The 15,389-nt window shown below is 38.6% G+C and overlaps 1 protein-coding gene across 44 annotated transcripts in view; it reads right to left on the bottom strand.

Annotated features, from left to right (window-relative positions):
• Dscam1 (Down syndrome cell adhesion molecule 1) overlaps positions 1 to 15,389 on the bottom strand; it is an 83,724-nt gene that overhangs the window by 25,326 nt on the left and 43,009 nt on the right. For 16 of the 44 annotated variants that reach the window (XM_069500373.1, XM_069500383.1, XM_069500380.1 and 13 more), the window contains 9 exons: positions 14,743 to 14,926; positions 14,148 to 14,251; positions 13,553 to 13,809; positions 12,953 to 13,110; positions 12,134 to 12,288; positions 4,183 to 4,467; positions 3,083 to 3,370; positions 396 to 515; positions 9 to 182 (listed from right to left, as the gene is read on the bottom strand). In XM_069500373.1, coding sequence (XP_069356474.1) covers positions 9 to 182; positions 396 to 515; positions 3,083 to 3,370; positions 4,183 to 4,467; positions 12,134 to 12,288; positions 12,953 to 13,110; positions 13,553 to 13,809; positions 14,148 to 14,251; positions 14,743 to 14,926 — 1,725 coding nt within the window. Of the gene's footprint in view, positions 1 to 8; positions 183 to 395; positions 516 to 1,874; positions 2,160 to 2,334; positions 2,629 to 2,731; positions 3,020 to 3,082; positions 3,371 to 3,486; positions 3,775 to 4,182; positions 4,468 to 4,583; positions 4,875 to 5,861; positions 6,147 to 7,107; positions 7,396 to 7,967; positions 8,256 to 8,428; positions 8,717 to 8,805; positions 9,100 to 9,155; positions 9,450 to 12,133; positions 12,289 to 12,952; positions 13,111 to 13,552; positions 13,810 to 14,147; positions 14,252 to 14,742; positions 14,927 to 15,389 lie in introns of all 44 variants that reach the window. The other 28 variants (XM_069500400.1, XM_069500392.1, XM_069500410.1 and 25 more) reach the window with 13 other exon arrangements.

The following is a 15,389-nucleotide window of genomic DNA, read 5'->3' as shown; positions in this document are numbered from 1 at the left end:
AATCTTACCTTGAACGCTTATCAGAATAACAGCGGACAGTCCTGATCCAATACCATTAACTGCTTCACATAAATAGTATCCTTCATTTGTTTTTTGGATATTGGCAATCGTAAGGGTTCCGTCCTCAACTTTTACATTTGGGTTATTGGGTTTAAGGTCTTTGTAATCGCCAGGCGTATCCCCTTAAAGATTAATTGAAAATTTTTGTTGAGCAGTAGGTAAGTTTCCCAAAAAAATAATTACTTTTTATATTTTTTAATATTTTATGTTGCATGCTTAGGTCAACATTAAAATAAATAAATAATCATATTCATTTAAGTATGATCAATATAATCTGAGACGACTTTAAAAATAATATTTGTAAAGTTTTTGTACAAATAGGAAAAAATATATACCTTCAGCCCTCTTCCACGTGACCTGAGGCTTGGGGAAGCCGTCGGCTTTACATTCAACCTTAGCATCAGAACCTTGAGCAAAAGCTTTATCGGTTGGTTCCAGAATCCAACGAGGGGGCACTAAAAGTTAACCAGTTTATTAGAAACCTTTTGTAGTTTTATTTCATAAATTTTAAAACACTAAATACACTTATAATCGATTGAGATTATCTTCAAAACTTTTTAAAAATAATTTTATTTCAAAAACGCATTTTTAACGTTTATTTTAAACTTCCTGCTTATGGATTATAAATTGTTCAGTAGTTTCTGACTATTGTTATGTTGCGAACGCTCAAAATGTAAAATCTGTTACAGTAGTTTCGAAACAAAGATTTTTAACAATTATAAAATAGGTATGCATTTGTAAGGAAAACTATTATCACACTTAAATGGTGACAAACATCAAAACTGGAATACTTTATTTGTTTAAAGAATCTATATTAAACACAATAACATAGCTTTATAAAATATATCGGGTTTACAGCATTTTTTAATGAACGTCAACCGCGTGTTTATTGTAATTTTTATATAGTTTATTATTTCTGAAAATTTGCCAAAAAATCTATTCAGTCATCAGTAATTTAATTTTTTTGTGGTAAGACCGAGATATTTTATTTAACTTATTTTATAACAAAAGCTCCTATAACATTTAAAAGCTTTTAAGTACATTTTTTTTTCAATATCCTCAAGCAAGTGATATTAACAGCTGATACATAAATCGTTCATGTAATATGATATTATGATAATAATGATAAAGCTATTGCCATAGAAGCTTTTGTATTATAGTACTATCAAAATAAGCAAATTAATTCCATTAAGCTTATCTAGCTACAACCAAAGGAAAATAAAAAGGTTATTAACAAAACCAAACCATAAGAAGCTATTAAGCTTTTATTGCAAATCAATAATATAGCTATCAATTGAAATATTGTCCATAATAAAAACTGTCTCATTTTATATCTCATCTTCTTTATTCAGTAACTGAAATCACATTATTTCAATTGAAAGCTTATGAAGCAAGCATGACAGCAAGCAGAACAAAAACCAAACCGCGCAAATAATAATTGGATAGAAAAAAATATATAGATGGAATATCGAGGATATGGAAGGAAATGAAAACATCTAATATGCAGGGAGGGAGTGGAAGAAGAAATGGTTTCGTCGATGATAGCCGCAGCCGGTTCCTATGAACGATCTTTTTCAGAACTACATTGATTTTGTTTTCGCGACGACGATGACTCCTTTTAACTTTTTTAGCTCATTAAATCACAAAATATAGTGTCTTTAAATATTTAAGATACGTTTTCATCAAATATTTGATTGAAGGTATTGGTCAACATCTGGTCGATTACAAAGCACACAATATGGTAGCTACGCAAAGCTATTCCGTGCGAGGAGTATAATAAAAGGTTCACAAGTGCTATTATAATTATTATGTACCGTGTACTTCTAGTGAGGCAGAATAGTTGGAAGAGCCGGCGGCATTACGTGCGAGACATACGTATTGGCCGCTGTGCAACCACCCTGCTGGGTCGATGAGTAGGAGTGAAGCCCTCTGTGCTATTTTAGTTGCCATTACACCGGCTATTGCTTTTAGGGGTCGCCCTTCGAAGTACCACTGAATATCGAGCGGAAGGTCACCCTCCGAAATCAAACAAGTGACCTGAGTCGCTTGGCCCGCATACAGAGGAGTTTCGAACGAGAAGGGGACTATGCGGGGCAGTACTGGAAAGAACCATAGACGGTCGGGTTTAATTATTTTACTGGCAGGCATTGTTAGTAATCTGTGAGGAAAGTAAAGAGATATGTTTTGATAGTGATCGACGGATTGGCCTTTTGTTGGTGCTTATATTTCGTGATGTTAGTTCCCTTTATTGTATTTGCAAAAAAAAAAACATGCCATTTACGACTAGAGTTGCTGCATTTTCGGCGCGACCGGCCGCATTTTGGACAATACACGTGTAGTTTCCCTGATGGTTTGCGCTCACAGAGTTGATCGTGAGAACAGAGGCTCGGGGGCCCAGCGGGGTAGTCATTATGTCTCGATGTAAACTTGAGTCTATAGTTTCGCTGCTGAATGTCCAAGATATATCGAGTGGCAGATCTCCTTTAGTCGCAACGCAGTTCACTACCACGGCATCTCCAGGGTTGGACGGCACCTCACCGAAACTGAATGGCACTACCAAAGGTGGAACTGGGAGAGCAAACATCTTGTATGAAGCGAGAAATATAAAAGACATGAATTTTAGGTTAAAAAGAGATTGTAGCAATACACTAATATTTTATTATCTTCGCACCCTTTACGACCAATTCGGTTGCATGAGAAACAACGCCTCCGGCGTTACTCGCTGTACAGTTGTACGAGCCCGCATGTTTTGCTTCTACTGACTCTATAGTAAGTACACTACTTCTTCTGTCGATGTTACTGACACGAACTCCGAGGATTGTATTGGCTGATTGGTTGTTAACTGTCCATTCAATTTTAACTGGTTGGTCACCATGAGTAATTATGCATTGTAGTGCAAAGTAGTCTCCTAAGAAAGCCGGTTCTGGACCGGAAGTGAAAGGTGCAATCTTGGGAGGAACTGAAACAAACTTCATCTAAGTCACTAAATAATAAGATTCTACCACTAAACGTTACGACTAACCGTAAACTACTAGATCTGCTGAGTAAGTAGACCGGCCGGCACGATTTTCACCAGTGCAGGTGTATGCACCAGCATGTTTCGCATCTACTGATTCAATTATGAGTAAGCTACTGCGTTTAGAATTCGTCATTGAATAGTCATTGTTTCTTTGTGATATCAAATGGCCATTAAAAGTCCAAGTTATAGTGAGCGGAAGGTCGCCAAAATTGACAGTACACGCCGCCTGCAGATATTCTCCGACGTTTGCAGGTTTTTCGCCAAATGAGAACGGTAGAATGTTTGGGGGGACTGGAAGAATATCATTATCTTGCTTTACCAATAATATAAAACTCTAAAACAAATAACTTAAAATACATAAACATAAAATTATCATAAGAAAATATTAGGGGGCATATTTTAAGCACCGTTTATAATCAATGCCGATGTATGAGAATCGGCTCCGGCATCATTTTCAGCAACACATGTATAGTTTCCAGCATGACTATGTGTTACAGACCCGATACTAAGAATAGCGCTTCTTTCTCCAATGTTAAATACGGTCACCCCGGATCTGGGTTTGATAGGTTCATCGTCGAAGAGCCACTTTAGGTGAAGCGGATGGTCACCTTCGATAACTGAACAAGCTGCGGTTACCACTTGTCCAGAATTCATTGCTACTTCTCCAAATGTAAACGGTTGGACCACGGGAGGAACTAAACAATAAGCAAGCAACACCGGTTTATTACTTATTTAAATCTAATACCGATGACATTGAGTGTCGCCGTATGGTTTACGGTGCCCGCCCTGTTCGTGGCCGTGCACGTATAATTGCCACTGTTCGCCCCGGAGGCAGACGGAATGTCTAACACAGAGACGCGTTCACTCAACGTAGTCGTTTTCACTCCCATCCTACGTGTTAAAAGGTGGCCTTGAAAGCTCCATGTTATGTCCATAGGAATGTCTCCTTTGGGCACGTGACAATCGAGATGCACAGATTCTCCCGCGAAAACGGCCTCGTCCAATTCAAAAGGTTTGATATGGGGAACGACTGAGCAAAGAAAATAGCATATATTACGTTAGTGATTTTTGTAAATACATGCTTGGACATTGAACTAAAATACCATTAACGTGTAGAGTTGTAGTATATCTATCTTCCCCCGCTCTATTTCTTGCAATACAAGTATAATTTCCACTGTGAGCACCGGTAATTGAGGCTATGGACAAAAAGGATGTCTGCTCTGCCATCTTCAACGTCTTGATACCCGAAACCGTGGAGAGGTCTTGACCCTCGAAAGTCCACGTGATCGACATCGGTCGATCCCCCTTGCTGGCGTGGCATGTCATTTGCACTGATTCTCCGTAGAATAGAGATTCCTCAATATCGAATGGCATTATGTGAGGTGGAACTGATAAAAAAATAAAAACGTAATACTAAGATTAAATCTAAACGTGCATTAGACATCTATCACGTTCTGAGTTCAATGGAATGCTCTAAGGGAAGGAGTAGGGCGACATCTAGTACCATGAACATTGACGAGCGCGGAGTGATGGGCGCGTCCGGCACGGTTACTGGCTGTGCACGTGTAGTTTCCGCTGTGTTGGCCCATCGCTGTAGGTATACTAAGGACTGATGCTTTCTCTCCCAATTTAGTAGTAGTTATACCCATATTGTTATGATAAGGTATTTCAGTGCCTTGGAAACTCCAGGTTATCTGAAGGGGACTATCTCCTTTGGAAACGTGGCAAGTGATGTGCACTGATTCGCCCGCAAAAATAGACTCTTCGACTTCGAACGGGATTATGTATGGAACCACTTGCAATTAAAATATTAAAATAAGTAACTACGTAAAAATAAAAGAACTTAAAATAATTAGAGTTTACCATTAATGCCTTAATTAAACGCTATTGTTTATGCACGGGTAGGTATATACCGGTTACTTTGAGAATAGTGGTGTAGGAGGCGACACCGGCGCGATTTTTTGCTATACATGTGTAGTTGCCACTGTGGGCGCCAGTGACGGACGGCAGCACCAAAACGGACGATCGGTCTCCAACTTTCGAAAACGTTCCTAACTCGCGTGACAATTTCTGCCCATTAAACTCCCAGTAGACTTGTAATGGAACATCTCCTTTTGATATGTGACACATCATCTGGACAGACTCTCCGGAAAATAGAGCTTGATCGACGTCAAACGGCAATATGTTCGGTACGACTATAATTATAAATTAAGAGAAATGTATGAGAACATAAGTATGATCAACCAAAAAGAACAAGCTTACCTTGCTTTCCAGATATGTGAATAGAATCCATGCTTATTCTATAAACATATCTTTAGCTTGTAAACAGCTGCGATAAATAAAAAACATAACAAATATGAGAATGATGATAAAAATGAAACTGACCATGAACATTAAGAACAGTGGAATGGTTAGTGGAACCGGCACTGTTGGTAGCTACGCAGGTATAATTGCCACTATGCCCAGCGTTAGCCGCCGCGATTGAAAGGAATGAGGTACGCGATGTCATTTTAGTTGTCATTATACCAAGGTGAGATGACGTGTTCTCAAAGCCATGAAAATGCCACTTAATGTCAAGCGGCAAGTCGCCCTTTGATACGTGACAGTTGAGCTGGACCGATTCCCCAGCAAAAACAGACTCATCCGCTTCAAAGGGTACGATGTATGGTAATACTGTTAATCCAGAAAGCCAATTTCATATTATGATTAATATATTTTACTTTTGCAAGCGTGCAACGTGCGGCAAAGGCAAGTTCTATCAAAAATTGAATTTACGAGATACCATGGACATTAACTGACGTAGAGTGCACGGCTAGACCGGCTTTATTTGAAGCGTGACAAGAATATTCGCCGCTGTGGCTAGCCATGGCGCTAGAAATCGTAAGCAGCGACGTTCGCTGGCCGATTTTTGTTGTCATAATCCCTTCATGAGAGGATAATTCTTTTCCATGGAAACTCCAAGTAATAGCAAGAGGCGTGTCGCCTTTAGATACGTGACACGTCAATTGTACAGACTCGCCGGCAAATACAGGCTCTTCAGCCTCAAACTGAACGATGTGCGGAGGAACTGGCAGGGAAAATAAAACAAACTAAAATGAAAATACTAACACATAAAGTTATGAGTAGTGTACCCTGAACGTTTAATTTAGCCGTGTGATTTGTGCTCGCTACGGTATTGGACGCTGTGCAGGTGTAATTGCCCGTATGTTTTTCTGTCACTGACGGAATAGCCAAAATAGTACTCCTATCTCCTACTTTCGTTACAATTACTGCATTGTTATTTTCTAGAATTCGGTCACGAAATAGCCATGTCAGTTTAAGGGGCATGTCTCCTTTTGGTATATGGCACATAACTTGTATGCTTTCTCCATAGAAAACTGCTTCATCGAATTCAAAGGGGGATATTATAGGCGCCACTGGAAATTCACAATTTTTTGTTTAACAAAAATTTATAAATCTTTAAAAATTCATATAATGATCTGGGATATTCGGGGAACAACAAAACACGAAAAGCACAAGTTGTTCACGATGAGCGTATACCCTTCACATTGAGCGTAGCGTGGTGACTAGTCTTGGCGACAATGTTAGATGCAGTGCACGTATAATTGCCGGAATGTTTTGCTGTCACAGTAGGTATGATAAGAGCTGAACCCATGTCCCCAACGTTCATTATGTTCACCCCAGGGAGCAAACTCACATCTCCTCCACTGAAGCTCCATTTGAAGCTTAAAGGTTTGTCTCCTTTTGGAACGTGACACATTACTTGGACGCCCTCACCAAAAAATACAGATTCGTCGAATTCAAAAGGCGTTATGATCGGTGCCACTGAAATAATTTGTTTTGTTTAGTTCTGTTTAGTTACAGAGTGATTTTTTATTTGTGCAAGATATCTAATTAATTTCATAATATTTACATGACAATATGGTTAATTTTATGACCCGCCAAAGTTACTAAGGATAGGGATCGAGAAGCAACACATAACATACTACAAATCTACGAGGCTTTGAATTAAAGAATGTATCATATACCATTGACAAATAATTGGGCAGTATGGTTCATTGCGCCTGCTTGGTTCGTTACTACACAAGTATAATTTCCTTGATTTTGATGGCTAACCGATTCAATACTCAGTTGACTTGCGCGTTTCGTGTTCAAAAGCAATATTCCGAGATCACCAGGTTTGACTTTGTTTTCGTTAAAATACCATTCTAGCCTCAAGGGTTGATCGCCTTTAACTACTGTACACGTGACCAAAACCATTTCTTGCGCATTCACTGGTTCTTCGCCAAATTCAAAAGGCATTACTTGTGGTGGGACTGCGGTAGGACACAAAGTTAGGAAAATTACCAAAAAAAGTAAAAAGCTAGGTACAAACACGGATTTGAAGGTACCGTTAACATATAGTTCGGCCGTATGATTTGTTGTTCCAGCTTGGTTTTTCACGGCACAGGTATAGTTGCCTTGATTGTGGTGAGTGACTGACTCGATAGTAAGTTGGCTAGTTCTTTTAGCGTTAGTAAGTAGTACTCCATTGACATTAGATTTCAAAGGCTTTCCGTTGAAATACCACTGGATGTTTAAGGGTAGGTCTCCTTTACTAACGGTGCATATAACGACGACCATTTCCTGGTCGTTTACAGGCTCGAAGCCAAAATCAAAAGGCATTATTTGCGGGGCAACTAAATGGTAGAATAAAAAAATCATAATAAGTCTTAGTTTGGTCTTTATGAATTCGCGAAAATGGAAATATTAAGATAAATTCATAAATTACAAATAAGTAACGGCGTAAATGGAAAAGGAATATAAACATAGATAAAACATAAAATTATATTACACTAGTAAAATATCGTGCGAGCAGAAGCTAAGAGTCATGGATTGCACCAAGTACCATTAACTACGAGAACCGCGCTGTGACTACTGCGACCAGCTTCGTTTTCCGCAATACAGGTGTAGTTGCCAATATGTTCATGTTGAACATTCTCTATGCTCAAGACAGATATTCTCTTTCCATTTCTATTTATAAATATGCCATTGCCAGAGTTAAGGAGTTGATCATTCAGTTGCCAATGAATTTTCAACGGCAGATCACCCTTTCCTACTGTACATGTAAGGGACACGGTGTCACCTGCATTTAGTATTTCCTCTCCAAAATCAAAAGGTGTAACCTGTGGTAGAACTAACAAAGAAAACGAAGGAATCAGTTGAATTATTCAAACTAGAAAATGAAGTCCTAACCTATTTACAATTCCATTATGTTATAGATAAACGCATTAAAATAGGAATATTGGAAGGGAACAATTTATGATGCGATAAGAAGCAGCCATTCATAATTTGAAAATGCCGAGTTACCATTAACAACTAACTCAGTTGAATAATTCGCATCTCCTGCTTGGTTTCGTACATAACAAGTGTAAGCTCCCGTGTGTATGAATGAAACAGAGTCAATAGATACACTGCTCGATTTGTGACCGATCTTTGTTACGGTGATTCCTTGGATTTTGTTAGCATCCTTTCCATTTAAATACCAGGTAATATTCAATGGAGCGTCACCCTTAGTCACCATACATTGCAATCCAACTGTATCGCCCGCATTGGCTGGCTCGTCACCGAAAGTGAAGGGGTGGATTTGGGGTAGAACTGTTATAGTGAAAAGCTACTTTACTATACGTTAGGTAAAAATATGCAAAAAGTCTATATCTAAACTATTAAAAAATTGTAAAGAGGACCGTTAACTTCAAGCGCTGAACTGTGATTTACACGTCCAGCTAAATTCTCTACGTGACAAACGTATACTCCTCGGTGCGTTCCGTTTACAGAATCTATGTTTAGGATTGTCATTTTCCGGCTCATGCTGCCTATTACGATTCCCATAGTGTTGGTTTGCGAAATTTTTCTTCCGTTTAAGGTCCACGAGAAGTTAGCAGGAAGATCACCCTTATTCATAACGCATTGCACGGATGCCGTATCACCAGCGTTCGCGGGCTCATCGCCAAACTCGAAGGGTAATATTTGGGGAGGTACTGCAGTAATAGAAAAGCGTTAAAATAAATGAAACAAATCTAATTAAATAGCGAACCATTAACACTGAGAAGGGTGGTGTGATTGGTTTGGCCGGCTTGATTTCTTATTTCACAAGTGTATGAGCCTCGATGAACGGAATTTACTGCCTCAATATTTAGAATAGAGGTTTTCTTGCTTATTGTGGTGAGTACAATGCCGAGATTATTGCGCGGCTTGATCTCTTCTCCGTTGAAAAGCCACTTGAAAGCGACTGGCAGATCGCCTTTGTTCATAACACAAGATACTGACGCCGTTTCGCCTTCATTGAGAATCTCTTCACCGAACTCAAACGGAGTAATTTGTGGTGGGACTAATAAAAGCAATACACTATTTAACTATCAGGTTTATAGGTACGTGGGAAATACAACTGTTAAATAAAAGAAAATAAGCGGAACTTTTTGGATGAACTACCGTTAACTTCGAGTACAGCGCTGTGATTGGCGGAGCCAGCCGGGTTCGTAGCCACACAATAGTAAGTGCCCCTGTGTACTCCACTTACGGAATCAATGTTAAGAATAGAAGTCTTCCTATTAATATTCGTTAGGACGACTCCTAAGTCGTTATTCCTCGATAGGATTTGTCCGTTAAATATCCACGAAATGTTCAGGGGCACATCGCCTTTGCTTACGGCACAAGATATCGACGCCATATCTCCAGCATTTGCAGGCTCATCCCCAAACTCAAATGGCAATATTTGTGGAGGAACTGTACAAAACCTAACATATTAGCATTATAGGAGCACGTGTGGCAAACGATGTAGCTTTGGCGGGCATAAATCACTGACATTTTAAATTATAAATAACACAATCCTCCCTATCCTAAAATAATGAAAAGTTTATCTGAAAGAAAAAATATTAGTTCACACAATATTTAAGTATTATTAAGTAATGTCATTAACGTAAAATCATGGTTGTTAACTCTCTAATAAATTTTTAAAATTTTGTGACATAACTTGTGAAAATGTTCACCGAGTTTTCGAATATTGGAAATTATTAATGTACAATTTTCTTTGCAACGAAAGAACTAAAGAACAACTCAGTCACTTGTTACTCCAGAACTTATAGTTAGCAGAAAATTCGTTTATATGCTTAGTTTATTTAATTTAATGCAAACTACAATGTGGCTAATTCCGTAGTACACAATCTCTAAACTAAACTAAAATAGCACGTCTAAATCTATTACTATCGCTTTCATAATGTTGCTTGCGGAAAAGGATAGCATTAGATTTAGACCTGTTAATTTAGTTAAGAGATTCTGTACAAGAGAATCGGCCCCATTATTATATTAAACTAAGGATCCTTAGCAAAATATTTAAAATTTTGTTGTATTTTAGGCAGGTTTAAAATCTGGATTTTTTGTATTCTTTCAAGTTAACAAGTTACATACCTGAACATTTTGGAGCAAAAAGTGAAGAACTTTTTCATTTATAAATAAAATCATTATTGGTATAAATGCAACCTATAAGTACGCATATAAGTATATCATATTATAGTTGTGTATGTCTGTGAACACCTATTCTATCCATACTAATATTATACATGCGAAAGTGTATCTAGACAGAGATTACATTGGTGTGAGAAGGTAACAGACGTTAACCTTTTCACAATCAATCCGCTTATCCGATTTTGTCGAAATTCGGTACAGAGATAGATTGCATCCCGGAGGCGGACATTGGCTACTTTTTACTTCTGAAAATCAAAGTTCCCGCGGGATTTAAAAAAAGCTAAATATCCACGCGAATAGTGTGACGAGAATCATCTAGAATGTGATAAAACATATATACAAATTCAAAGGTTGCATTTACAATAATTTTAAAAGAAATAAACATTAATTTATTGAGGAGTTTTGGATCTTATACAGTTTAGTATTCTGAGATGATGATTAAAAAATAAAAACTGTTCAAGTGCGTGTCAGAAGTCAGAACACGCATAAGGGGTTTGTAGTTAAAACATCGAATCGTGGACTAAAAGCTAAAATTGTACAAAATAAGACTTGTTTTATTTTGTGAATTTTTCTTTCACTGTACTGTTTGTTCGAAGCTTACACTTAACCAACTACAAATTATTATCTTGGTCGACTCTACCACGTTAGTGAGTTATTTTTTAGGGTTCCGTACCTCAAAAGGAAAAACGGAACCCTTATAGGATCACTTTGTTGTCTGTGTGTCTGTCTGTCAAGAAACCTACAGGGTACTTCCCGTTGACCTAGAACCATGAAATTTGGCAGGGAGGTAGGTCTTATAGCTGACATTCGGAGAAAAATCTGAAAACCGTGAATTTGTGGTTATATTACACAAAAAAAATTAAATTGTGGTCATGAACTAATCATTAGTATTTTAAATTTTCGAAGTAAGATAACTATATCAAGTGGGGTATCATATGAAAGCTTTACCTGTGCATTCTAAAACAGAATTTTATTTATTTCTATGCATCATAGTTTTTGAGTTATCGTGCAAAATGTCGAAAATTACGACTGTACTACGGAACCCTCGGTGCGCGAGCACTTGGCCGGTTTTTAAAATTTCCTTTTATTTTTTTGTTGAATTTATTTAAATGAGTAAGTAGTATCTGTCCATCCCGCTTTTTGATCTATGACCAAATATCACATAATTCCAATACCCACTCAATAAATTAACCTAACACGTACACGCTTAATATAACGGGCAAGAAATATTTAACGCAGGATTCGATAACACTGAATCACTGTGTCGATTTGGTTTATAACATTACATGGGATAGTAAAATTATTTTTAATTTTACTCATTCAACAAATCTCGATAGTAAACTTGTGAAGTCGAATCTTGTGTCATACTATGTCATGTTAGCCTTACGATATCCGATTTATATTGTTTCATTCAGTAGATAGAATTCAAGACATATAATTCTTGCCCTTGTTAACTAATTCTTCTAGAGCTAAAAAGAGCGAATTAACGAAATTAAGTATTCATTAAAAATTCGTTCCTCTTAGCGTGGTTTGGTAAACTTTGCAACTTACCCATGACTTGCAATTCAAGAGTTCCTCGAGCGCTGTATCCTTGAGAATTCTTGGCCACGCAGGTGTAAGTCGCTTGGTCGCTCATTCGCTCAACATTTTCGATGACGAGGGTTCCGTTGGGGAATACTTTTTGTTTGCGATTGATTGGTAGAACGCTGGAATGTGAAACAATTGTTGTGTCATGAAAGATGATCCATACTAATATCATCAATACGAAAGTGTGTCTGTCTGTCTGCTAGCTTTTTACGGCTCATCTGTTTAATCGTTGTTGGCGTTTGCTACAAAGATGGATTGCATCTCAGGGAAGGACATAGGCTAGTTTTGTACCTGAAGATCAACTGTTAAGATTTTCCAGGTTAGCCCGCTTCCATCTTAGACTGCATCATCACTTACCACCAGGTGACAAGCAGTTGGCTAACTTGTATCTGAATAAATAAATAAAAAATCAACGTGTGTTCTTATGAAAAACCAAGATGGACTGGACGAAACTATAAGGAGTTTTTGTTTCAGAACCCTAAAAATACCAATTTTTGACAAATAACATCATTGCTAAGTTACTTATCAATAAATCTTAGATAGATTGATTAATTATTATTATTTTCGACCTTTACTGCTTTGGATAAGGAAATCCTGAATTATGTATTTGAGTGAGTTTAGACTTTAAATTCAAAAATATTTTATACTTGTTGTTTACACAACGAAAAATTAGCAAGCTGGTTCACGCATTTTGTTTTTAAAAACTCCTAACGACCTGCCTAACAAGTGCAGAAGGCGAAGTTTTGACTTTACTATAACAGTATACAATATTGTGTTAATTACCGGCCATCTCTCTCCCAGACGATGGAGTCGATGGGGTAGCCGGCGACGGGGCAGTGCGCGATGAGCGTGTCGCCCGCGACCACGGGCCGCTTCTTCATGGTTCGCACGTACGGCATGCCATACACGTTCACGCGGGCCGCGTGTGATGCACTGCCAACCTTTAAAATGCAAAAAAAAGGTGTGAAGCAAAGCTTCCTTTCTGTCGCTCCGGCGCGCTTGAATTCCGGGGAGAAAAATTGGAAAAATCGTCACCGTTACCGAGGAGAATGCTATTCTAATTCTCTCACTTTCCCTTCGCCTCTGCTAATCACGGTGTATGCTCTAGCTGCTAGAGCTGGTGCGGTGCAACGGTGAGCTCAAGTATTGATTGATATAGACTTCGAGATGCAACCATTCTATTCCCTCACTCTCGTAGTTTCCTTCCCCTCTGCTGGTCATTGTGTACCTATGCTCTGGCCAGCCACGCAAGCTGGCAAATAATTATAATCGCTTAGCATTCAGCGAATTCGCCGCTATAAAAATATGCCATGAGCCTCAAGTCTCAACTCCCTAGTTTCTTCTTCAGAATCAAAATAATGTATTCAATAATAGTAAACTTACTTTGCTTGATGCGATGCAAGAGTATAGGCCTCCATCATTGGGATGTACGGATGAGATGTTCAGATGGGATTCAACGTTGCCATCGGCGGTCACGAACTGTCCGATCTGCAGGCGCTCGCCGCTGTTAAGCTTTTCACCGTCAAGTTGCCACGCGATGTCGGGAGTGGGGTTGCCGGACGCGACGCACTTGAGTCGTAGGGAGGGCCCTGATCGGAGCGTTTGCTCGCCGAAACTGTGACGAATCTGCGGCGGTTCAACTGAAAATTTGACAATGATTTTTTTTAATTACCCATCAAAGGATCAAGAAGAAGAATAAAACTCGTTTTGTTTTTATGAGCAGCCAACTAGTGATTCTAAACGGAAATTTACAGAACTGTGTCTACACAGGATTTTTCATTTGTGAAAAACTGAAGCAGGTTAAAATGTGCCGTGCTACATTAACAAAAATCAGTTGCCGCATGTATGAAAGATCATTACTTCAGAACGGCTCGACCGATTTGGCAGATTTTTTTGTCTTCGTAATTGTCATGACGTATGAAAGATAGAAGAAACTACTTAGGTAGTTCTAGTGGGAAAATAAATAATGGTTACTTACATCGTCCTCCAAGTTTAAGTTCAGCGCTTGCACCTGCACTTTCTTGGTCATTCCTAATGAAGCATTGGTACATTCCCTTGTCTTCTTTTTTCACGGATTCGATCCTGTCAATGGTACACCATGAGTATGTTGTTATGAAGCCACTGATCTTGATTATACAAGTACGCTGGACCTGCGATTGCCGACTTGTATTTGAAGTAACTTGATTTTCGCCATTTTGGCGCTGATAGCCATAGTGAGTGTCATGTGAGCGTACCCGTAACTAAATGTTAGTGATGAGACATGTGTCAACATAGTGTCAACACGAAGACCATTTGACACAAAGTGTCAATTTTAGACACGGACATTTGACAAAAAGTGTCAATTTTAGACACGAAAAAAAAAATTTTTTTTGTTCACTTTGAATCTGATTGTAACTCAAAATCGCTAAAAAGTGAGTTACTATGTTTTTCCTTGCAGGTCTCGAGCTCGTTCAAAATATCCAAATTATAAAATTATTCGTTCATTCAAAAGGATCAGTTTTCAATTTTCATAAGAAAATGTGTATTGTTTTAAAAATTGCTGAACAAATGGATTGTTAGTTCTTACTTCTTACCTTAAAATTGGGTCATGATGGTTCATGTCCTTTGCGTCTTTGAGCCAAGTGATAGTTTTTACAGGGTTTCCTTCATATCTGCACGTAAACACGGCCGGGCGTCCGAAGTCAACGGTTTGCGTTGCCGGCTCTACAGCGGCTTTTAGAGGAGCTGTTACGGTTAGCACGGTCTCTACCGACTCACCTGAAGGAATTATTCAATAGTTTGTATATTTGGACTAAATGTTACCTAACTTTAAAGACCGGACCGTATTATAGCGGCGTTGCGTACCGCTGCACAGCGCGGCACAACGCATCAAATTATTTTTTCAATCATTTCGTATTGTGTATGACACATTAGAGCGGCGCTGCACAGCGCGTCGTGGCATAGAACATACTTTGACGTAAAACGACGCGCCGCCCAGCGCCGCTGAAATGCAGTCCAGCCTTTATCCATACTTCCATACTAATATTATAAATGCGAAAGTGTGTCTGTCTGTCTGTCTGTCTGTCGCTGTCTGTCTGTCTGCTGCCCTTTGACGGCCCATCCGTTCAACCGATTTTGTCGAAATTTGGTACAGATGTAGCTTGCATCCTGGGGAAGGACATAGGCTACTTTTTCTCCGGGAAAATTAAAGAGTTCCCACGGGATTTTTTAAAATCTAAAT

Source organism: Maniola hyperantus, chromosome 8 (genome assembly GCF_902806685.2).
Source record: "Maniola hyperantus chromosome 8, iAphHyp1.2, whole genome shotgun sequence".
In the NCBI taxonomy this organism is placed as follows: Eukaryota; Metazoa; Arthropoda; class Insecta; order Lepidoptera; family Nymphalidae; genus Maniola; species Maniola hyperantus.
The sequence above is the reverse complement of the archived record's forward strand: the minus strand, read 5'-3'. Positions and strand labels throughout refer to the sequence as shown.